The 24784-nt window shown below is 40.3% G+C and overlaps 1 protein-coding gene across 6 annotated transcripts in view; it reads right to left on the reverse strand.

Annotated features, from left to right (window-relative positions):
* Window positions 1-21400, reverse strand: part of septin15 (septin 15) — a 45427-nt gene extending 24027 nt beyond the window's left edge. Inside the window, exons 1-2 of one of the 6 annotated variants that reach the window (XM_020079013.2) lie at window positions 21064-21400; window positions 15657-15756 (exon numbers count right to left, since the gene is read on the reverse strand). In XM_020079013.2, coding sequence (XP_019934572.1) covers window positions 15657-15756; window positions 21064-21102 — 139 coding nt within the window. In that variant the 5' untranslated portion in view covers window positions 21103-21400. Of the gene's footprint in view, window positions 1-15656; window positions 15757-16335; window positions 16475-21063 lie in introns of those variants that run through there. The other 5 variants (XM_069527927.1, XM_069527926.1, XM_020079014.2 and 2 more) reach the window with 5 other exon arrangements.
* Window positions 21401-24784: the final 3384 nt, after the last annotated feature.

Raw genomic sequence — 24784 nt, forward strand, 5'->3', positions numbered from 1 at the left:
TTCCAACCATAAACACTGCATACGCTCACACACACGTGTCCACACACACTCACACACACACAATGCTGTGATGAATGTTGGAGTGGCTCGTGTCTCGTGAAAAAAAGTGTGTTGGAGGAGAGTTTGGGTGGAGGGAAGGAGGCCTGCCTGTCCTAAAGAGACCTCAGCACCACTCTGAGCCACTACCACTGGATTTGGAAGCATCATGGTTTTCCAGTAAGTTGCAGTGACACAAGAGGCAGAGTGAAAAGGGCAAAAATGTAAGTGTGATACATCCCGAACTTGATACAGTTACAGGCCTGGATCACAATTTCAGGAAATATCCACTGCCACAGCAGTCACTCAAACAAATGATAGCTGAACCTCTAAAGCAACTGAAAGCTATTTAAATATGTGAAACATGGAAACTGGTATTGACTGAGGATAATGTTCATCAGAAATGAATGGCCACATGCCAATCTTTCAGGCATGGTTTTAAAAGAACTGTAGTCCAAAAGCTCCCACTAAATGTTTTCATTTTTCAAATTAAAAGGCAAAAATGTTTTTTTTGTTTCCCTAATAGTACCTAAAGATGCTGAACTAAGATCCTGAAAGGTAGACACTGAGTTAAGGGTTTGTTATCTATTGACCTTTTTTTTAGTTTAAAATGGCTAGAACAATTCTGTTTTTAAATCCACTCTAAAATTATAGGACATTTAATAAGCTGAAGCAAGCAAATATTAGACATTTTAGATTTCATTCGATAATACAAATATACCTTAGCATTGCTAGGGCAGTGACCCCACACTTCCTCTATCAGTCATTTAACCTGTTAACTCCCTATTACAGTTAAACTATTTTTTGAAACACATTTTACCTCGAAGTGAGAAAAAGTATATAAATTATATTTATCGTATATCTTTGACTCTGAATATCAGCACTGCAAACAGACAGAGACACTACTGCACTCAAAGAAATCCTGCTGCTTTCGGCAAATGAAGAAAAATGTGTTTAATGCTGCAAATCTCTGTTTCTCTTATCATAGAGCATCTGTGAGCCTTCGAGTAGAAAGCTGGATCTTTTCCATGTTCAAATGGCCATCAGATGTTTCTCCAGTAATTCTAGATTGATTAGTGATTTTCCAGAAATCCGAGAGCTGGCAAACTGATGTGCCATATGTGGGGCTCCTAAAGGTGCTCCAGACTTGTTCTGCTGTAACTGGTTAGTGTGGAGCAAAGTGCCAATTCAAGGAAACATGTCAGAAGTAGAACAAATCTAAACCATTATATAGAAAGTCAGTCAAATTTACTATAAAACTATTTTCCCCAAAGCAGGATTTCAATTGTATTCTTATTAAGGATAACTAGAATTAGCACTGTGCGGTTGTATGCATCTACCAACCACTGCAATTTCAGTCTAACTTATTTTTCTTTCCAGACTCATATGAGGTCAGTGTGACCTCTGACTTTTGACCACTGAAATCTTATCAGTTAGTCCAAGTGAGAACTGGTCAAATTCCGCTAAGACAGACTTGAGATAACACGATAAAGAAGACACTGTGACCGTGACATTTGAACCTTGGCTATCAAAATCACATCAATTAATCCCAGAGTCCAAATTAATGTTTGTGCCAAAGGATTCCCTCAAGGCATTCTTGAGATATCGCGTTCACAAGAAGCCAGCCACCTGCAGGAAGGGAACATCTGCAGGAGAACGATTCCATTCACTCTGTCCACAGGAGATGTGAACTGTAAATTCCGTTGGACCATGTTGACATGGAGTGACTGGTCTGTCTGTGTGTGTACTTTTTTCCCCACAAACATTCTGTGAAGACCCCTCCCACCTCTGCCACTGACCCTGATATTCTTCTGGTTAAATATGTTTGGAATGACGCAGAAAACACATGTTCCATCTTTATGAATATGTTGTATTTTAAAGGCCTGTTACCTTAACCATAGGGTAGAATGTTCATCTTAAAAGTAACTTGTAACCAAGACCGTCAGATAAATATGTCCTTTGGAAACATAGGAGCGGAAATTCTCAATTAACTCAAAACTGTACTGCTAAGTACTTAGGTAAATGCATTTAAAAAAATGTTTGCCCCTGGCCACAACCTATAACATACAATGACCAAAATAGCAGCTTTTTGCAAAGAACAGCAAGTCCAGTTTCCATGACTCTGGCAGACCTCTGGCAGAACCAGACTCAGTGTGGGCATCTGCCGCGACCGGTTGGGATGAGCGGAGAAAAATGGGGAAAGAGGAGGTGGGTTCAGATACAGTAACACTTAAAGGTACATTGTGTAGAATTTTGTGATATCTAGTGTTGAAGTTACATGTTGCAGCTGAACACCCCTCACCTCACCCTCTCCTTCCAAACATGAAAGAGAACCTGTGGTAGCTTTAATTGTCATAAACACTCAAAAGGTGTTTAGTTTGTCCAGTCTGGACTAATGTTAAAAAACATGGCGGCCTCCGATGTAAATATAAAGTATTTAAATATAAAAAGCCTTTTCTGGGGTAAAGAAAACTACAATTCATACAATTTAGATGAAACAAACTAGTGAAAACATCATGAGGATTAGTCTACATTCAATTTCTGCCAATAGATCCCTTCCACCTAAATCTTACACACTGGACCTTTAAGCAATATTTTGGCATCAACAGGGGCTGTGAAAAACCTAATAAGGTTGTGCTGTAATAAAGTATTATGGTGTCCTGAATATTTGAAAATAGCGACAGTGTCCATTTCATTGTCATCATGATGCATGTTTGCAATCAGTTTTTGATCGAGACTTTGTTTTATTACTAAAACTGGAACATAAAACAGTTAATGTTACTTAAAAGCAAAGAAATTCACTTAGTGTTTCATATAAAAAGATGCAATATGGAAATATAAACTAAAAAATGTTAATAAAACGTAAGATGGGAAATCACTGTTGCTACGAATCGGTACGAATGCTATGAAATGGTAAAGCAGTAGGAGCAGCTAAAATGGGATTTTTAGTCCCCTTGTGATAATGTTTACTACAGAAGCTTCTGGGGGAGGGTTAACAGTTAACAGTATCAAAATAGTGTAACAAATTCGACACAAAGACTGATGGACTGTTTGGCGTCAGAGGTCAAGGAGGTCTCACACACACACACACGCACACGCACGCGCACGCTTGTACTTAGTGAGGACATTCATTGGCATAATAATAATAACTGTATTTGTATAGCACTTATCTAAACAAAGTTACAAAGTGCTTCACAGGAAAGATAATAAAATCCACGGCTAGAAGAAGAATAAATTATAATAAAAAGGGATTTAATTCAGTTAGATTTTTTCAGTTTAACTATCACATTTGAGCTCTGTAAGACTGGTTGTTGTAATGAAAATAATAACAATTGTACGTTGGTGTCATTAGGTGTTTCAGCCTATTAATCACAATAAGTTGAGAGAGGCTAAAGGTAAATCTGACTGGCTACTGGCTTGTATGGCAGTGCTATGAAAGCCATGTGGCCCGCTCAGTAGATCAGACGTCATTACCTCTGTGCCTTTATTATTCTGTTTATTTATTGGTTTTTAAACTAAACTGAACTAAATACCTACTCTCATAGGAAGCAGAGTCAGAAGCTGCCATATTAAACCCAACAGTTCCCACAATGAGCGAGCCCTGTGGCGACTGTGGAGAGGAAAAACTCCCTCTTTAACTGGGAGAAACCTCTGGCAGAACCAGACTCAGTGTGGGCGTCTGCCTCGACCGGTTGGGGTGAGAGGAGAGAAATGGGGAAAGAGGAGGTGGGTGGGTTGAGGGAGTAGAATAGAGAGAGAGATGGGGTGGTTGGGTCAGGAGAGGGGAGAGGGACCTCGAGAACATCATACATGAACTCGATAAGTCTCATTATTGTAGTGAAAGTAATTACAGGTTGCATGTTAGAAATGCTTTCCTGTAAAAATAAGTTTGCATTCCCTAACCCTAACACTTAACCTAACCCTAAAACCAGGTCTTAACCCCCAAACAGTCCATTAAAGGGGGGTCACAAAGTGAGGACCGGCCAAAATGTCCTCACTCTCCCAAAAATGTCCTCACTCTGTAGGTTAAAGGCTGGAACTGGTCCTCACAAAGACAGCTGTACAAGAGCATACACACACACACACACTTCCATGATAAAATAGCACTGATGTATGAAAGGGGGGAGGGGCTCCTGTGTGTTGGTCTCTGCTCCTGCTGTTAGCTTTGCCATTTTGGCAGCTATGTGTTACTACCTACTGATGCTGCCATGACAAAACAAACAGCAGGAACTGAGTGAAACAATGACCCCACTCACACGACGGCTGGAGCGTGATGCTCCACCTTAGCTGGTCAAATATCTGTCTAACAGGTGTGATGGATTAACGGGAACAATCCTTCACTGTGACCGCGTGGTTCGCTGAAACACCCGAGTCATTTTTACAAATTGCTTCCAACATTAAAATGATTTCCATATCGGTACATTTGTTTGAGGGTCATGGTCACAAGGGATCTGAACTACAGTTAATGAAATTCATCTGTTTCTTTTATGGTATCACACAGGGTCAAAGAGTTTAGCACTCTTACAGTTTGTTGCAGTGAAGTGATCTCTGAGACAGCATCTTTTTGGAATATGAAAAATAACATGGACAAATAGTGTTATAAATCTATATAAGTGATTTGTCTTCGAACTTAGACATAAAACAACATTAGCGTTAACTTGTACCCAGGGTTTCTGCAGGTTTCAATAACTTCAATTTCAGACTTCTTAAGCCCTTTTAAAGTCCTCAAAGAATGAAATGTAGGATCTGTGTCAAGTGCAACGGATATGAAGTAATATCTGTGTTCCAGAATAACTTACACATCCCTATAGCTGCTTTATGACAGGCACTGCATTCTACAGTTCCTCCGTATTTTTTTTTTTGGCGTGATCGCAAATGTCAGAGTGAGACGCTCAGCAGATACTGCGGACTTTCTCCGCCTGGCCTCCAAGAGAATCTGATGTGAGAATGCAGCAAGGATCCTGCTGGATTCACCACGAGCAAGTGGGGGGGGGTGCGACAGATGCAAAAACGAAAAAAAAAAGTAGACGAATATCTCCCAGTGACACACATCGAGAGGACACTGGTAAGGATTTCAAGAGACTTTGTGGTGATAGAGGTGAAGATCGTGGCGGGGTGCTGTAAACATGCTCACATGATCTACCCAGCGGAGTTAATACGTCACTTTGTGACTCTGTCTGCTGCACCTGGCTGCTCCACCTCTGGCCTGAATAATGCAGAGGATTTGTTGCTGTTGTGAATGCGTCGGTGCAAAGAACCTCCTGCTGCGTTGTGCATGTGTGAAAAAAGGCCAACTGCGGTTAAACTCCAAAAGCAATTCTTCAGATTTGACCTGCTGTCTGAAAACTGCTTGTGACTGAAGATGAAGTTGAAGTAGCCTGGTAGAGGACAACATTTGAAGTCTAATTTCTGGACAGAAAGTCGTGGGTCAAAGGTTTTAGTTTCTCTTCCTGTGACAGCCCCCCTCCCTGCTTTTGCTAGACCAAACCTGCCCAGTCTTGTCAGTGGTGCAGATGTGATACTGACATCAGTCATCCCAAAACTCAACAAACAAGTGGTAAATGTTCTGTACTTATATAGGGCTTTTCTAATTTTGACAGTACAGGATATTCACACACACAAGGCATCATACAGTGCATCTATTTTTTCTATGAAGGGCAAATCAGGGTTCAGTACCTACCCCCTCAGCCACAGCTGCCCCCTACACAACATACTGGCTCTTCTGGATAAACTTAACACATCTCTTAAACACTGTAATCACAAACATAGCAGTGATGCATTGCAAGCCAATCTCTGCATATCATTCACACCCCCCTAGGGTTCTAACAGTATTGGCTTTTAAGGCCAATGCCAATAGGTTTAGATCATTGTTGCAGATATCAATTGCACTTGCCTTGAACCAGTACAGAGAAAATGTAGCACCTATCTCCACACTAAAACATGATGATATATTGTGTGCTTGTTGATAAAGGTTGATCCTTGGTAGAGTAAACTAAAGTCATTGTAGGAATGGCCAGGATGCAGCATTTTTAACTGACATTTGTGAAAGTAACAAGGAAACCGGTCAAGACTTAAGCAAATGAAAGGCAGTGAAATTATGTCCTACTTCTCTGTTCCTGCTGTAAGTTCTGTAGTTATTTTTTTCAAATGTTAATTACTCATATATGTTTTTCTTCCTCTTTTGTTCATTTAAGTGTTATATAATAATCTTGGTTCTAACTGACAACTGCACACAGCTCTAAAATAAATCAAGTTCAAAACACTACATAAACCATTTTTATGTTATCAAAAATAATTTGGCTCATTTTGAAACTGTCTGGACAAATTAGAATATAGCAGGCCTTCCAAAGACAAAGCTATGGTTAAACTGGCTTTTATTTATTTGACTTCTCTTTATTATATTTTAAAGTTTTTCGGTAAACTTTGGTAGATTTAAAAAATGCCATATATATAAACTTGACATGAATTGATCAGCCGGGACGGCAACACTTTCTTTAGCCTGCCTGAAAGAACACAGAGCACTGCAGAAGCAGCATTGTGGCCGACTGTAAACTTTCCAACCAAATCGTCTTAAAATGACCAAACCACAAACCAAGTGATGAAAGTAGAGACGGCGGATGGTGACTGATGGAATGCCAGGCAGCACGACAATCATCTGCTGGCTGCCCCGATACTCTCAGCTCTGGTGACAGACTGACAGCGCTCTCAGCAGAAACTGTTCCTTTCTTTGACTCTGATGCTCTCTAACGTTTTCAAAATCCAAAGTTATGAAATGGAGACAAGGGTTTTTAAAGAAAACATGACAAAATGCACAGGAGGGTGGTGTGAGGTGGCTCTCAGTCATGACTTGATGATTAATTTTCTCTTGCTTGTCTTACTGTGTCAGCAGTTTACAGTTTATTACACAATCTATTCACTAAGTTCAACGGTCGTACTCTGATGTGTTCATTGGCTCATTGATGCTGATTGTTCACGAACACACACATACATACACAAATATGTGAAATACATTTCAAGCTGGACCGTGAGAGACAGAATAACATACAAATGGTCAAAGTGGGTTTCCCATGGGATTCCTCACATTCCTCCCTCTCTCAGCCCTGAGGCAGCAGCTGGCCTCCCCAGCATCCTGACAGGCCTCCACACACACACACACACACACACACACACACACACACACACACACACACACACACACACACACACACACACACACACACACACACACACACACACACACACACACACACACACACACACACACACACACACACACACACCTAACAGATGTGTGAGAAGCCTGAATCACAAAGTGGGAAATGACACATCTGGGGAACATACAGGCAAACAGTGAAGAACAACAGACTGATGGTGAAAGTGAGGGACGTTGTGTTTACTGAACACCAGACTGCTGGAAAAGATAATTCTCCATTGTTGGGGCTAAATGGAACTGGCTTAAACTGGGGGGGGCAAAGGTCAGTGCTTTAGGAAAGATAAGGATCTGCAAGTCCAGCGGAGTCTATGGGAGAATCCGAATCCAAAGTAAACTGTGTCAGCACCCAGTCTGAATGGGGGCGGTCCACATGGGCTGGCTGCAGGAGCCTTGGAGGGACACAGCCCTCTTCCCTCTGGTTTTTTTTAAATTAGAGAGTGTGTTCTGCTGCGATCAACCAAGCCTGAGACTAAAACTGACAGAATCAGCACGTGCTGGGTCACGGCAGACATGTGCGTCTCAAAATAGAGACACACAGAACGGGAGCTGAAAACACAACGGATGAAAGCTGAGAAATGAGAGGGAGGCCGACCGAGCATGTACGACCATTGGTGCACACATACACACTTGGTGGCCTGTTGGGCCCAGAGGCGATGAGGCATCTTTGTGAAGTAGGCTTGTAAACAGGCTGCTGTCCTGTAATAATGACGAAGCATGGACTCCACCATGGATGAATGCACGCCTAAGTGCCCTTGGGCAAGATTCTGAACCCCAGTGACACAGTTACTATTAGATAACTTTGTTGTTGTCAAGGAGACTCTGTCTTTGCCTTTTCATTACTGAATGTGATGCTTCCGGATTACACCAGATCAGAAACTGTGCATAGCCTGTAAGAATAACCAGCCAGCCAAGTATTTTATGGCCACATAGCACAGCTGTGTGTAGCTCATAATGCACTATACAGGGTTTGGACAGAGTAAAAAGCAACACCTGTGCAATGTAACATAGTTTAACAGCCCATTCATCTATCCAGTCTTTTTCCACGTAACCCACATGTCCTTCTCCACATCCCCAATTCCTCTTCGTGGCTGCTGAGACATCCCCTGGGTAGATAGGGAATATTAACCCACAAGAAATAATTCATCTTCAACTTTTATCTTAATAGAAGGTATATTCAATTATTATTTGCCATGTAAGATTTGATGTACACTGTCTATTATATTTCAAAAATGTCCATAGCAATTTTTCAAAACCTGTTGGATTTTGAAGGAGGGTGGAGATTCTCTGAAGCATTTATCCTTTTTAATAACTTTTTGTTTGCAAGTATGTATAAAACTGAGTATTTGTTATGTTATCATGATTAAAATCTTTTTTAAATGGACCCATCAAACCAACCAAGCATAACAAAAAAATTTCTTTGAAATAAATCACTTTGTCTAGCATTAGCATTAGCTTACGAATCCATATTTTTGACTGGACCAGTTGCACACAGCTTTTCACTAAGTGTTCCCTGAATTGCACCAAGAAATGACTCAAGTTGCAGGGTTTTTGTACAGAAAACGTTCTGAACTAGAAATGCTGTTGCTGTAAAAGCAACCAAAATTGCTGAATAAAGGCGATGAATGCTGCTTTTTTACAATTTAATTGGTGTACAGTTCAGAATTCATCTTTAACTTGCTGAGCCTCTAATTCAAACAATTTAAGCCACTAACTAACCGTGCACATTCAAATTTTACCCACTCAAGTTGCATAGTGAAAGAAGACGCATTTAGGGCTGAGGGTGGAGGTGAAAGAGAAAAGTCAGGGGTCAATCAAAATGATTTATTTTCAGGTAAAATAGACATGTTATGCTTTTTAAGTTTTATTCTTCTCTGGTGTATTAAAGTGTGTTTAAAGATTATAAGTCTGCAAAGTTAAAAAGTCATACATACTCAGTTGGGCTTTTTTTCAATGTATTTAAATACTTGTCTCATGAACTCTTGAGCGAATGAAACAAACACAAAGTAAACTGCAGCAGTGCATTCACAAAGCGTTGCGTTACATTAGAGCATGTAAACATGTGTAATAACACACATTTTTAAGATCTTTCAGTTTGACAGCTTGTTTCTAACTCAAATTAAATACTTCGGTGACAGTGAACTTTGTCTATATAATCAACATGTTAGCTAATTATGTGTTGGATCAGACTCAGTATCATCTGATGCCAAACATCACAGGACTTGAATGGTGATTGTGGACAAAACTTGATTGGGACATTCCTTGGTCCAGCTCTACAGACATTTGGGGTCCATACTCGATGACATCGTGTAAAATAGTTAAGAACTAAACTTTAGATCAGAAAGACTGGTTTTAGTTAACATTCCAGATACTTGATTCAATTTCCGTCTGCCTGTCATTCTTGCTCTTCAATTTCTACTGAGGTTTTTACCCAGCAGACAACGACTCATCAAAGCAGGAGAAGCACAGGTGTGAGTCTTAACATTGACTAAGTGTCGCACTGGATGTGAAACATCTGAAATTGTATGCAGCCACTGTTAATGGGGCCCAATTCGTATTAGGTGCCCCCCAATGCCTTGCGTTGCCAATACCATTGACCATTGTCAATACTTGAACATTCATACATTTTAAACCTGACACCTCCATTGTCAATTTTTTTAGTTGGCTATATTGCCCATACCACTGCAAGCCTTTATGCTTCTATGGATTTTAATTGTACTAAATATGCACACATGACTTTTGTCAGACATGTGGCGAAAAAAAATTATGTTGATCCTAAATGACCAAATCAGCCTTTTATTTCTTTGATGGTAACCAATTACTCTTGCTCTGAGAAATTAAATAAAATGTAATAATAAAATCTTCTATGCTTGAAGATAGTGCTTTGGTTGTCACAATCAAGACTGAACCCCTAAGTTTTGGCATTAGAGTCTCTCCCTGGAAATTCAAAAAATGTGCTGGGAGGTCGGGCAAAGACATGTCTGGTAATAAATGTAATTTTAAAACCAGCATTAATCTATTTTGTCAAAGAACAGTCATATAATTTACAGCTCAAAAGGTGAGCAGTTTGAGATCCTGAAAAGCCTTCAAGGACCAACTTGTAAAGAAAACAGAACTGCTCTTCTCAAAACAAGATATTTCTGTGGGCACTTAGAAACCACAGTCTGCGATCTTTTACCGTCAGATGTCAAGTGTTGAGAAGGGCTCTGTTCAGCAATATGAGGAGAGTCAAAAATGGGCATATGCATTTTGAGAGAAATGAAAATCGAAATAAGGAATTATAGTTGGCCACCAATCTCTGCACGGCAGCTCTGACTGCTTCATGTCATGGAAGTGGGTGGAAGGGTAAAGGAGTGAAACAGTTTTCACACATGCAGGTCAGCTGTTGAAACAGTGAACGTGTGCTCGGCGTGTATTAGTGCATCTGGTTAAACCCGCAGATTAACAAGACCAAAGCCTTCCTTCACTCACTCCCTTCTGCAAGGTCAGTAGGCAAGACGGTCAATCCTAAGCCTGTCAGACCATCTTATCTGTGCACAAGCACACACACACACACAGCTCACAAGCTTAGAGGAGTGCAGCAATAACAGGACAGACAGTAGGACAGTATTAGACTCACACACACACGCATCAGTGAGGCAGATAAATAGACTACTACTGGAGTAGAAAAGTGATTTAAGATCAGCCACACTATTGGCTGCTTCATTCACAGGTCTTTACTAGTGAATGAAGGTCTTCTACTATGTCTTGTTTACACCCAGAGCATGTGCCATCAAGCAGTTGGTAACTGCCATATATCAATGTTATATTACATATATTTACATATTGCGGCTACTATTTAATTATTGCTTATTCTGAGTATGACCTTATTTGTGTTAAGGAAATTAGAAAATGCTGTTTACATAGCAGCATCTTAATCAGACTATTGGCTTAATCCGGTCGGTATCATAATATTGGTGTCCATTTAAACGCAGTCTATAGCCATTTTGAGACATGACCTGTGGAGGAACTCTGAAGAATTAGATCCAGACTTTCTCCGCAGCTTTACTTTCACACATGCACAACGCAGCGGGAGATAATTCTCTACTCAGACGTATTCACAACAGCAACAAATCCTCCAGAGGACTCAGGTGGGTGATGCAGGAGGCAGAGGCAGGACAAATGTATTAATTCTGCTGCAGATCACTTTTTTTTATTTATTTACACCGCATCAACACCAGACTTTACACGAAAAACCCAGGAGATTCTCACTCGCACAGTTGCATTCATACACACCTCCGGAAAAAACAGGAGGATCTCAGGAGTTCAGCGCGTGTCTGAAAGCAGCTAGATTAGATTCGATTTAAAGGAAAAATACTAATAAACATAATTAAACAGACATGTCTGCATTAAAACAAATTCACACCGCTCGATATCATTTGAATGCTTGTGTGCAACAAGCCAAAGACTTTTATAGGGAAGAGTTGTGAGAAGTAACGGGTAAAGGGATCAACACAATGTGAAAGGAGAGTTTAATAATGTATGGTTAGTTTAGTAAGGGGAATCTCAGAGTTCGACCACTAGTAAGAATCAAATTTCATGCTTATCGAATCAAGAATGTTATAGTTACAGTGACGGACATTTCCCTAAAGAATAAAACAAACCAACTCAAAGTGGTGCTACATGGTCAGTGGACAAATGTGTGTAGTTGCAGATATTTCACGCTGGATCAACAGCCCAACATCAGCATCCCTCAAGCCACACTGGAAGTACAGCTAAAAATACTGCCCGTGCTTGCTCCAGCTATTTCTCTATCGTCATTATCTGAATAAATTGAAAATCTGTCTGCTCTTGGAGTGTCTACCAGAGAACTAGTCAAAATAAGCTATGCTAAGCACTTTGAGCTGCGGTGTATGGAATTGTGAATTTGCTGTGATTGTCAATATAAACAATTCATTTTAGTTGTAGTGTGAGTTTATACTTGTTTCCAGATCTTACAGTGAGAAACGTTTCTCCACAATACAGTTTAACAAATTCAAAACTGAAGCCAGAGAAGAGATCAGCTTAAATTTGAGAAACTGTGATCTGAAACGTAATGAAAAATAAGTCAAATAAGTTATTACAAGTCAGTGAAACTTGGGACAGACTTATCAGTTTAGCTGTGGTAATGGCCCCTGTGAAACCCAGCTCTGCTTGCACGCTCAAACTCAAAGGAGATGTCTGATGTGCTCTCCTCCTGAGCGGTGATGTGAAGTGCTCGCGTTCAGAAGCAGCATGAAGCAGGCATCATTTCCCCTCTCCTCTCCTCTCAGCTCTAGAGATCTGATCCTGCTCTCGGCTCTATTCAACCCTCTGCTGCACTGGCGCTGGATCTTGCTAATCTTTCCAGGAGTTTCAATTCAATCTGCCAGCTGGACAAAGGGCCAGGAAGCAGCTTTTTCCCCCTCAGAGAGAGGTGGACTGAGAGTTGGATGGATGGATGGAAGAAAAGACAGGGGACAAAGACAAAATACCAGAAGAGTAGTTTCTGGTAGAAACATGCAGAACATGCATAGCTTCTTGCTGGAGAGTCCAGAGCTGCACATGTGCAAGACAAGCACAGTGAGACTACACAAGCATCACTGTGACTTCCACATGACAATAGGTTTAATATGCAAAACCAACAATGAGACCACTGTAAACCACATCAAGGCAAAACACAGCCAGTGGTGTGGATGCATCATCTATGTTGGCACAGCTGGGTTGAGCATGGGCACACAGTACAAAGCACAAAATGAAAGACAAGCTATCTCAGCTTTTACTGAGATAAAAGCTGAGATAGCTTGTGCAGCATTACCCAATCACAGATCTCTTAATTCCCTCCAAGGATCTTTTTTGTTTTATTTAGTTTTTATCATACAGTAGTTTTCTAATGAAAATGTATATTTGTTTGAGTCAAATTGTAGTCATTTGATCTTTATTATTTAAGTCAGCAAAGAAAAAAAGACATTTAAGTCTAAGTGGCCAGCCCTATAAACACAGCCTGTGTCTGCGGTCAGACAGAAATGTAGACATCGTGCATTGTACCCTGTTTTATCTCACAAGAGCCTACCAACACAGTTACCCCCACACAGCCTGCTGCAGCGACATACACAAGCACAGCTGGACAGAATCTGTTAATCTGAAATGTGTTAAACACATTTTAGTGTTCGGATTTCATCCAGTCTCATCGCATTGGACAGGATATGGAACACATTTCTAAGTTTGCACAATCCAATTTTACATATGACGAGCTTTCCAAATTTGATTAGACCGCCAATTTGTTCAAAAACACAGGTTAAACAAAGCCTTGTCGTGATGAAAGTCAAAGCAAGCACTGCAAGTTATTTCCTTTTTAATGACCTACATTTCTTCCCCCCTTCCTTACCATTCCTGTGTTTGATAAAAAGTTGTACTTTATATTGAACCCATTGTTTGAATTATTACGAATGAGACAAAATGTGTGAGCCTGAGTGTCCCCTGAAGACATAGGTCTAACATAGGTCAATGTGCTGGGCCTAAACAGCTACAGCCATATTTAACTCTTGTTATAAATACTTACTTAAATATATTTTAAAAACTATAAAAAAATTAGCATTATTTGTAATATTAATTTACATATTTTAACTTAGTTATTGGCTTTTTAATTCAGTAATAACACCAATATTTGTTTTTTGTTAAAAGAAGAACTTTTGCTCGGATCCTCATCTGCAAGTGCGCCGATCACACTGCTATCCTCTCCACATTTGTTATGTGTGAAATTTGGATCAGTTGGGGTATGTGATCTGGGAGCCAAGAGACCTAGGGGGACGGATACAGGGGCCCATGTGTGTGAACACTTGAAAGAGGATCTGGTTGATTGTGGTTCTCTCTGGTTTTTTCCCAAGCCATCACTCTGCTGTCTTTGTCTCCCTCCTGCTACTCGTCGACAGTGGCTGTTTACTAAACAGGAAGCAAAAACCCCAGGCTGAGATAATAAAAGCTGGACGCCTCTTTGTGTTAATGTCTGTCTCCTTTCACTGGACTGATCATGGTCACCACATGACACACACAGTTAGATTTATAACCTCTTAAAAACATTTAACTGGTAACTGGAACTGAGTTTAATGAAAGTAGACAACATGCCCAATCCACAACATTTCTGACGGGGCAGAAACAAAGATGACTTTTCAAGCACTTCTAATTCAGGGTTTGAAAGGAATTGGTGCAGCATATTGGAAAGTAGAGTAATATAAGACTGAAATGAAGTCAAGAGATGGTTTGCCTAGCTTAGCATAAATACTGGAAGCAGGGGGAAAGAGATAGCCTGGCTCTGTCCAAAGTACAAAAACACACCTATAGTAACACGTCACTGATCATGTTGTATAATGTGTTGATGCAACACAGAAAAACATGTAAGAACATATAAGGCCACACAGTTATTGACTTTGTTTGCTATTGACTTATTATTTCTCATGGTTTCTTATTGACTTGTTATTGAAGTCATTGACTGTGTGTTGACTATTTTTGAAAGCATTTTTAGCTGAATGGAAATTAGCAAAATCTCTTCTACTGATCCAGGTCATCTCATATCCAGATGAGGAAACATATTGTTACTCATTACTACCATGTAAAATGTCCTTGCAGATGTTAAGTTGTAACAGCAGCTGTTGTCTCCTTGCATCTCTATGATTCTTCGTGATATGAAGTCACAATAAAATGTTCTTATTTTTATTATTATTTCATGTTTTATAACAAGCAACTGCACAGTGTACACTTCCTGCACTCCATATTGCGAACACAGGACGCGAGTTGGTATAATTAAGTTGAGTTTGATGGCTGAACAACTCCACAGGACTTTCTCCACACAATCCATATCTGCTCATTAGAGGGCCCTTTCACACAGAGCATGGTTCAATATGTCATTACAACACTGCTATAATTTGTGTGAGGGTATGTGTGTGTCCGTATAGACTGCCAAACCCATGGTTCCGCCACCCCTCTGTCCATTTCCCTCCCTCTGCAATGCCGTTAACCACATTCTGCATCCGAGCTCATTCACACTTGAACCAACATCCTGCAACTCACTCTCCAAATCAAATAATCCAAAACACACAGATGTCACTGTGCATCCTGAGGCTACAGAAGGGAAACTCCCCTGGGAAATAGGAATCCAGCTCCTACAAGAAATATGTTCACATGCACACATTCTTCATTCTTAGTCACAGAACAACACAATGCACATGTTGTAACAGCCATGCTGGACCACACAACTCTGCAGAAAGTGCTTTTTAAATTGTCAGCTCATCATCCGGAGCAGCTGAGAGCACAAGATTCCACACATGCTTTACCTGAGCTGATGACACACACACACACACACACACACACACACACACACGCGCACACACACACAAACACGATTATTCCAACTTACCAACAACCATCAATGTAAACTCAAAACCTCTTTTGACCGACTTCCTATACACCTGGTTGGGAAGATTGGCGAAGCCCACATAGCCCTCAAGGTTCCGCTGCTGAAGGAAAACACACACAGACAAACACACTTTGTATTAATTCAGGTATAACAAAGCATCACACTGTCACATCACAGAATATGGGCCTGTAATGGCATAATAGAAGAGCCCTTATAAACACATGCAAACAAACGCAAAAGTGTGACTATGGTATTTTATATGTGTGTACAAATACACAGTAATAAAAAACTAGCTGCACACAGAAGCAAACAGTCATTATATGCCACAAAGTGATGAAAATCTTGTTTTTTCGTGAACCTGCAATTAGCATTTCTGTGTCCTGCAGAGACAAAGCCCCTTTGAAGCGAAGCACAGCTGGGATACATACAAGAGGAGAAAAAGGCTGTTGGCAGGGGGAGAGAGGTGAGGGTGACTCACAGAGAAATAAGAGGCTTTCTCTGAGGTGATCGGAAAGAGGATGTGGAGTCAACACTGGCAAAGTTAGTCAAACAAGTCAACTAAGACAAAAAAGTAATGTTAACCAGTGAATTAAGCCAATGAATTCATCAAAGCATAAATTCAGGAAAATCAAGTGGACGAAGACAAGGCGACGCAAACAAACAAATCCATTCTCCCTACGTGTTGAGTCGTATCCATCATGTCCAGATCACAGCCAGGCTTCACAGCTGCTATCTCTTTACCACCAGGTCTCTCTTCATCCCTTCATGTTTCCCCATCTCCTCCCTATGCCTTTCTGTATATCCCTGTTTGCTGTCAGATACCCCCCCCCTCTAGTCACTGTGCACCATCCTGCATGCTACATGAGGCAAACACAATTGATTGCTGGCCTCTCAGACTCTGTCATGCATGGCTACGATGGAAAACTGCAGCCCTGAGAGAGCATGGTTTAAACTAGCTACAGCTGAAATTAAGACCAATTCAAAGCAGGACTGAAAGATGTGCAAAGAAAACCAAGCTAATTTTTGCATTTATATAAAAATAGAAAAGTGATGATCCAAACCAAACAATCATATCCCCTTAGTTTAAAGGTTGAGACCACTCAGTCTACCCAGATTTTTCGAGGAGAGTATCAGTAAAAAATGTTTGTGATCCGTTGTTGGTGTCATTAGCATGCATTAGCTCAGAGGGATAACTTGATCTTGTTTACTTTTTTACTTGTGACCCTGTACATCCCTTCAAGAAAGAATTGTTTCATAATCTATATGAAAAACAAGGAACACATGGTTGAATATTTGTATTGAACAGCCAGACACAAATCTGTCAGTTAAAATCCATGACAGCAGCTCCTGTGATCTGGATGTTGCCTTTGGCTTTAATGTTACACTTAATTGTTTGTTGTTTATAGTATTATTGTTACTATTGTTTATAGTATAAACAATTAACAATTAGGGTAAAACTATTCACCATAAATCAATGCCCCACATAAAACTGATAAAAGTTAAAATGGGAATAAAAAAGATGCTGAAATCAATTTTTAATAATTAAAAGTCAAGACAGTTTTTGTTATGATAGTTATTGGAGTACTAAAAAATTGAGCTGCAGTGCAGGTTAGACACCACACTGATTTTTTTTTTTTAGGAGTCTGCTCTGCAGCCAGTTAGGAATAGTTTCTCATCTTTATTCCATCACCAAACCAACTTGGTTGGTAAACTCTGTCACAATGTGTGACAGACAGTAGTAAAAAACTGAGGCAAGAAATCAGTGCGTGTTTACCTTTTAGCATGTATGATGAGTGAGAGCGGTTATTTTCTAAAGAACACCAAGACTTCAACAACAGTACTAACACTTTTATTAGTGCATATATTTAATGAGCATGGTCTACCATAAAGGCAAGTAAAGTATCTGTTCACTGATTCATACTGTGCCATCATCCCTGCTCTGTTTTCATTCAATGACGAAAAATCATAAGGCAGGTAAATCTGCAATTGCCTGCATTCACTTAAAACTGACAATAACCACCCTCTTGAACAAAGAAGACTGTGAAGTCACCAAATAACAGGACGAACAGCAGCAGGGAATCATTAGAGACATTTGGAAAACACCATAACAGTGTGAGTGTCAAACGTATCTAGTCAACAACCCAACTTCAATTAAATTCTCACTGAGGAACCACATTCATAAACTTAGTTTTTTCAGCAGATTCAGGGGGCTGACCCATGATCAGTTCAAATCATTAACTCCATGTAAAGACACGTCTCCACATCCTCCCGTTGTACAAAATGTCAAAATATCTCTGATGAGGGTGCTGAGCTTGTGACACCATTTGGATACAGAGTCTACGCAGTAATAAACGTTGAGTTTTCTCTCTGAGACACTTTCCTGACAAATTGTGAGTCAATCTCAGTCGTCAATCATAAAATTCACCACAATCACTTATTACTTTAGCAATTACATTTTTGGACTCTAAAACTGAAGCAATCTGCCATATTGTCCCTTTTCATGGATATAATCAAGAGTATGCACACTAAAGTATGTAGACACCTTTCCTTACACACTTTTTTGAATCTTGTGGTTTTCTTTTCATGGCTGATCTCTTTAATTCCACAGGAAACATTCAATATTACTGCCACATCAGAATCAGAATCTGTTTTATTGCCAAGCAACACATACGAGGAATTTGCTGTGGTGGATTTGTGCAAGTATAAATATAAAAAACAAGTGTTGTAACATAGAAGAACACTTTTGTTCAGAATCCAGTCACATCTGGCTTGGATTTAATGTTAAGGTGTCTGCATACTCTTGGTTTCTATATGCCACACTTTTCCATTATCCACACTTTCTTGGGATGACAGATCAGCCATCCCAAGAACAATTCAGCATGTGGACAGATGAGCCAGGAAGCGAGCCCCCAACCTTCTGGTTAGTCGACGATCCTCCCTATCACCTGAACCATAGCTCTGGCTGTGGCTGAGAGGTGTTCGTCCTCCAAGCAGAAGGTCGGCAGTTCCCAGTCTTCCCCATCTGCATGCCGAAGTGTACATGGGCAAGATGCTGAACCCCGAATTGCCCCTCATGAAAACAATAGATAGTCTATAGTGCTGCCAATAGATGCACTGTATGAATGTGTGTGCGTGTGTGTGTGTGTGTGTGTGAATGAGTGAATGGCAAACTGTACTGTTTTGAGTGGTCATCAAGACTAGAAAAGCTCTGTATAAATACAAACCATTTGCCATTTAACAAGAATATTACTGATGTACTTCACAATTACAAATATAGGCCTGCAAGCTGCTTCCTGGAAACACAAATATAAAAAACTTGAACTTCTGCAAGTTCTTTTATTAAACTATACACGCATACAAAAAATCTGATTGCCAAAGTTGACAGTATTCTATCTTCTAATTTACAGGTTTTCAAGCCTCAATCATCTTACATTCCTAATACTACAAATACTGTGCTACTATGCTGTTGCTGTAAATCAATGACTTCTGTCACACCAACAGTAAGTGACCGTCACTGACACAACTCTACATTCTACTGTCCATTTTCCATTTCATCCTGCTGACTCTGACATTCACAAAACCATAGGTTACACACCAGTGGATGTTATGGACACATACTGCAGCAAAAAAAGGAAACTACCCATTGGCCTCATCAATACTCTTTGGTGCAAAGAGCTCGACAGCATGCAGAACTTCAGTGAACGAGCCTGGGGCACTTTCCATTTCCCTGTTTGGTCCACCCACATACAAATTCTGTGTGTGTTATATAAGTTCCCTCCTCTGATGGTCTGGCTATTTCCTGTTTAAGTGCATTGCAGGCAGCACAGGTAATATGACTCACGGGTTTGGTCATTTAGCTGCAGGTAGGAACTTCCGACCCTCAGCTATTAGCTGAAATGAATCCAACAGTAGTTTCCACCCTAATAATAATCATTGTGTCACTGTAATGTCTGCATGTTGCATCAGCATCTAGCAAAATGGATTTAGATTTGTATGGATTTTTCTCATAACAATATGGGGAGAAAAAAAACAGACAGGAGACTTAAAAGAGGAAGTTAGGGGGGGGGGAAGAAGGAGGGCTGGTCAGTGACTCCATACCATTCATGGAGACCCCTCCCCCAGTCCACCCAGTGGTGATAGTAGCTGCCTGGTTCAGTGACATCATCTGTGCTGCCAAGTCCCACACCCTCATATATTCAGCAGCTGATGCTGAGCCCTTCTCATTGCTATTTATTACAAATTCAATGTTAGTTATGTAAGGAGTAGTGTCACGTTTTTCTTTTGTTATTTTTAGCAGGGAGCATGTTGGGCCCACTGTGTCTTCACTTCGCCTCCGGGAGCGCAGTGTGTGTAATGTCCACCTCTGTGTGATGTGAAGGGAATCACAAACAGACACAAACACAATGCAGCTGTGTTGTACTGTGTTGTGTGGTGGTGAGCGATCCCTCACTGCTGAGCGTAAGGGAAATAAGGTGTCACGCCGAGCTCCATTCCACAGACTAGCAGTTGAGAAGGCTTATAATCCAGTCGACGGGGAGCAGGCTTTTACTGTCTCTAGTAGTGAACGCCTCAGCCACTGTTAACTTGTATCAAATGTAGCCCACCAAGCCATGTTTCATAACATTAGTCCTTTTTTGGACTTGATTTAGCTGCTGGTCTTAATCGAGAGATTTCTTGAGGACATCTGAAGCTGGAGAGTAAATCTCATCAGGGCTCTGGTCCTCACAGCACGACATCAGACCGTGGGTGGCTGGAACTATCACCTGGATTTTGGTAATTTGCATTCTTACACCAGTAACAGTGTGAAAGTGGGTGTGAAAACACGTCTCAACGTTAATGTGTCAGAGTCAACCAGTCTCCAGCAGCTGGAGGAGAGACCAGACCACGTAAACCCAGATGGACCGTCAACCCACCCGGGCGTTAAGTAGACGTTACAGCGTCATATCTCCATATTATAACTAAACCGAGCAAACACACGGTCCACCACACATAACCGTAGCAACTAACTGTTATCAATCACGTTAGATAGATAGATCGCCACCCACGACATTACTTCATCATAGTAAGGCTGCAGCGATGGGAGGCGTGGTACATCTTTAAAACCGTGACATCTACGGTGCTCCCGTAAACGAAGCGGATAAATTAAGCCGAACTCATCAGTGGAGGACAAACCTTCACCGGACGGTGTTTGCGAGGCTGTATTCGAGTTCACGTCTCCGTGGGCACATCGAATGCTCTAAAACCAGCCCATTTTCAAAGGAGCTCGGTGTGTGATTCTCCTCGTACGTTGAAAACTCGGTACCCGCAGCTGAAAACACGCAGGTCCGGTTAAAACGAGAAATCGAGGGAGATTTCAACCAGCAGCAGGGCGGACATGTGGACATGCGTGTGTTCGAAGGGGACTTACGGCGATGCTGGGAACAGCGGTCTCTGGTCGCTCGATCATCGTCCTGTGTTTTCACCGGCCCGCCTGCAACCGACAGTCACCGAGGCAGACACCGATAAACGTCCGGGAGACAGACGCAGCGGAGGGGGACGCGCCGCGAAACACACCGTCTACAGCGAACACGAAGCCAAATGAGGTCCGAGGGCGAATGAATGAGGTTAAATTACATATGGCAGCGGAGGAGGCCACTACAGATGCAGATCACTGGAGAAGAACGCTCCGGCTGTTCTCCTTTCTGGGAGGAGGCTGACTGTGTCAGGTTCTACATCCGGATTAGAGTTTCAGAATAAGACGAACCTCTCAGCGACATTCAAGATGAGACACATCAAGATACAAATGTATTGATCCATACACAGCAGGGAAGCCAGATGGTCAGGCAGACAAAAGAATAATACATATAAGAAAAAGGCAATAGAATATAGATGCTGAGTATGTAAATGATATACACCTTTCACTGTAATGGTTTGTATAGAAAAGTAATAAAGTAAAGTCTAGTGAACAATTTACAAGAAAAAATACATTTGTACATGTACAAAAAGTTCATTTCTGTTGCCTTTGCATCGTTTATTTTATACTGTGAAACATCTGACAACACACTTATATATTTAAATGCCTTTGGTCCTGGAATCCCCTTATTTTTATTTCAATTTGTGTAGTGGATTGTGTCTTGTTAATCGTATGTTTGGCATCGAGGAGGAGGACTGTGCTACAATTTCATTGTGCTAGTGTAAGAAGTATGACTGTGCAATGACAATAGAGTCTTTTGAATTTGAATTTGAACTAGACTGAATAGAATATTTGAACACAACACATCAAGAAGAGCCTTTTTCAACTTTTGTAACATTGCAAAAATCAGGCACGTCCTGTCTCTAAAACATGAAGACAAAATAGTCCACGTCTTGACAACTTGATTATTGTTATTCCTTATTATCAAGCTACAAGTCTTTGAAGACTCTGCAGCTTATCCAGAATGCTGCAGGGCATGGCAAGAACCAAGAAAGAGATTACATTTCTCCTGTATTAGCTTCACTACACTGGTTTGCTGTTAAATTTAGAATAGAATTTAAAATCCTCCTCCTCACCTACAAAGACCTAAATAATATGGCACCATCATACCTTAAAGAGCTAATGCCATATCACACTGCACTCCTAGAATTCAGGATTAGTTTTTACCCCAAAAGTCTCTAAAAGTGGAATCAGCTATCAAGCTTTAAGATTGATACACATCTCTGCCAAGATAGACAAGTGCAAATATTTGTGCATGGCTTGTAATGTCCCCACCCTTCATGGTCTGCTGAGGAATTTTATGCATCATTTTATGTTTTGATTAACTGACTCAAAAAATGTGATCAATCATTAACAGAGACAACAATGAGTAACACAAGGTACTGATACACTGGAACAAAATTCTGTCGACCTGCAGAGTGTTATGAATAAATTAAAACTATAACCTATGAAGTAATTTCTGCTCTACTTTGAATAACATGAGTTTGGCAAACCTGTGTTTTTTCCATTAATTATGTCAGATTTCTGTCTTTCTCGACATAAAACATGATACCTGGAGTGTTTGTCCATATCAGTAAGTTCAGTCCGAAACCACAGACATGGAAGATTTTAACAATAGTAACCAAGATTAAAATCATTCCATGTAGCTATTGTAATGCTAAATAATTGCTTATTAACAGCAGACAGTTATATTAGTCAAGATTCAATTTTTATAAACAACATGCATCCAGCATCATCAGCATTTCAGGACAATAAACAGTGAGCATTAGCTTTAGAAGTGATAATATCTTAGACTTAATGGTACAGTGTGTAGAATTTAGTGATATCTAGATAGGTAGATAGATAGATAGATTGATAGACACACTTTATTCATCCCAGAGGGGAAATTCTTTTATTCCAGCAGTACAGACATGTGCAATAAGTACAAACATATAAGAGCATACATGAAGGATGGTGACTGAGTTGTTCAGACAGAGCTAAATTGAGGCAAAGTTAAAAGTTAAAACAGAGGAGACTAGTTGAATGTTTCAATAATCAAGAAGCATAAGAACATAAAAACATAAAACCATAAAACAGTGCAAGAGTAGAAGTGGTACAGTGATAAAGTGATAAAACAGTGCAGGTAGTAAGTGATACAGTGATGTGCAAAAGAGACTAACTACTATATACAGTCTGCAGGAATAACATCAACTGATACTGAAAACCAGTCATTATAAATAGCAGTGAATAAATTAAATTAGAATGAATGTGATCATCCTCTGACTGTTCGTGTGAGGCCTTCACGTGCTGGAGGCAAATATGCTTCCTTTAAAGACTGCTGTAAATAGCGGCACCAAACAATTGTGATTGGAAATTACTTTAGCCACATACCCAGAAGTATGAAGTGAGTCAGGGTGGAGGGCTTTTAAACATAAACATCACAATCTTTACTATAGTATTCCTTTAAAGCATAGATTTATCAAAACTATATCAGAGTGGTATAATGCACCACATTTGGCTGCGTGCAGTTCATTTCAAATATTACTTAACATATTTATTACATTGACACACAATATCAATAATCTGGATAAACCCTTCTTTGTTGCACAATAGCGAGGATTTAAGATGAAATGTTGGTTTGGTGGTGGATGTCAGAAAATGCAGGATTCTTATCTCAGAATGCTTCTGCTTGTCAGATTGAATGTGCCATGTATTAAACCATGATTATGATTAGACCACTGGGATGAGTGTCTGTAAGACACAATTCAACTAAAGGATTTATGTGGTTTCTCATAGAACATATTTATTTATTATTATTTATTATTTCAGTTAATTTTTGAGTTCACCAAGAAGTCATCATTGTGTGAGGGCTGACATGCAGAAGAAGAACACTGCCCTCTGTAGGTAAGGTTAGATGGAGTTTTCCCTGTCCTGATTGATCCTGACTGATCATCTGCTGTGTAGCCCCATGGTGAAGGGCTTAATCTTAGTTCTTGTGTGAATAGTTCATGATTTGTATATTGTTCAGCAACTAACTGCTATACTGTTATCGTTAGATTCATTCATGTCTTTCTCACCTCTGTGAAACTGTGCCCATTGAAATTAATTGGTTTTATTCCTTTATAGGCAGCGGGACAAGCCGCGGGGAGTACGTGTGGATCCACCTACTTGCATGCAGTGTGGTAATGGTGGTGGTCACCTGAGTGGCTTGTAGATTTGTTTCCCCCTTGCAGTGTAAGTTGTAGTGTTAGTGATCAGTGTGTTCACGTGGTAGTAACTATTGGGGTCTGCGATAGAATCTCCCCATGGTAAGTACCCTGCCTACTTACTGGCTACTATCAAATGTCGTTTGTAGCTTGTATTTTTAGCTGTTGATTGTCTTAGCTATTTATTAGTATTAAATAAAAGGTTTTTCCTTAAACTTATTGTTTTTTTTTCTCTCAGGAATTCCAACCACAATCCTATTTTTAAATAAATATTGTAATTGTGAACTGAATGCATGTTGCCTGCTCTCCTTGAACTCTAAATGTTGTATGGTGTCCACACGTATGAGGTACGGGCCTAGAACGACCCATAGTTGTATAGTCCTTTCAATTGTCTTGAATACTGTGTCTGTGCAAGCAGCACTAAAGGCACTGTGTGATTTGTTTAGCCCACATATAAACTGATCAAAGTCAAGCTTACTCTTGTGGTCACA

Source organism: Paralichthys olivaceus, chromosome 7 (assembly GCF_024713975.1).
Source record: "Paralichthys olivaceus isolate ysfri-2021 chromosome 7, ASM2471397v2, whole genome shotgun sequence".
Taxonomy (NCBI): Eukaryota; Metazoa; Chordata; class Actinopteri; order Pleuronectiformes; family Paralichthyidae; genus Paralichthys; species Paralichthys olivaceus.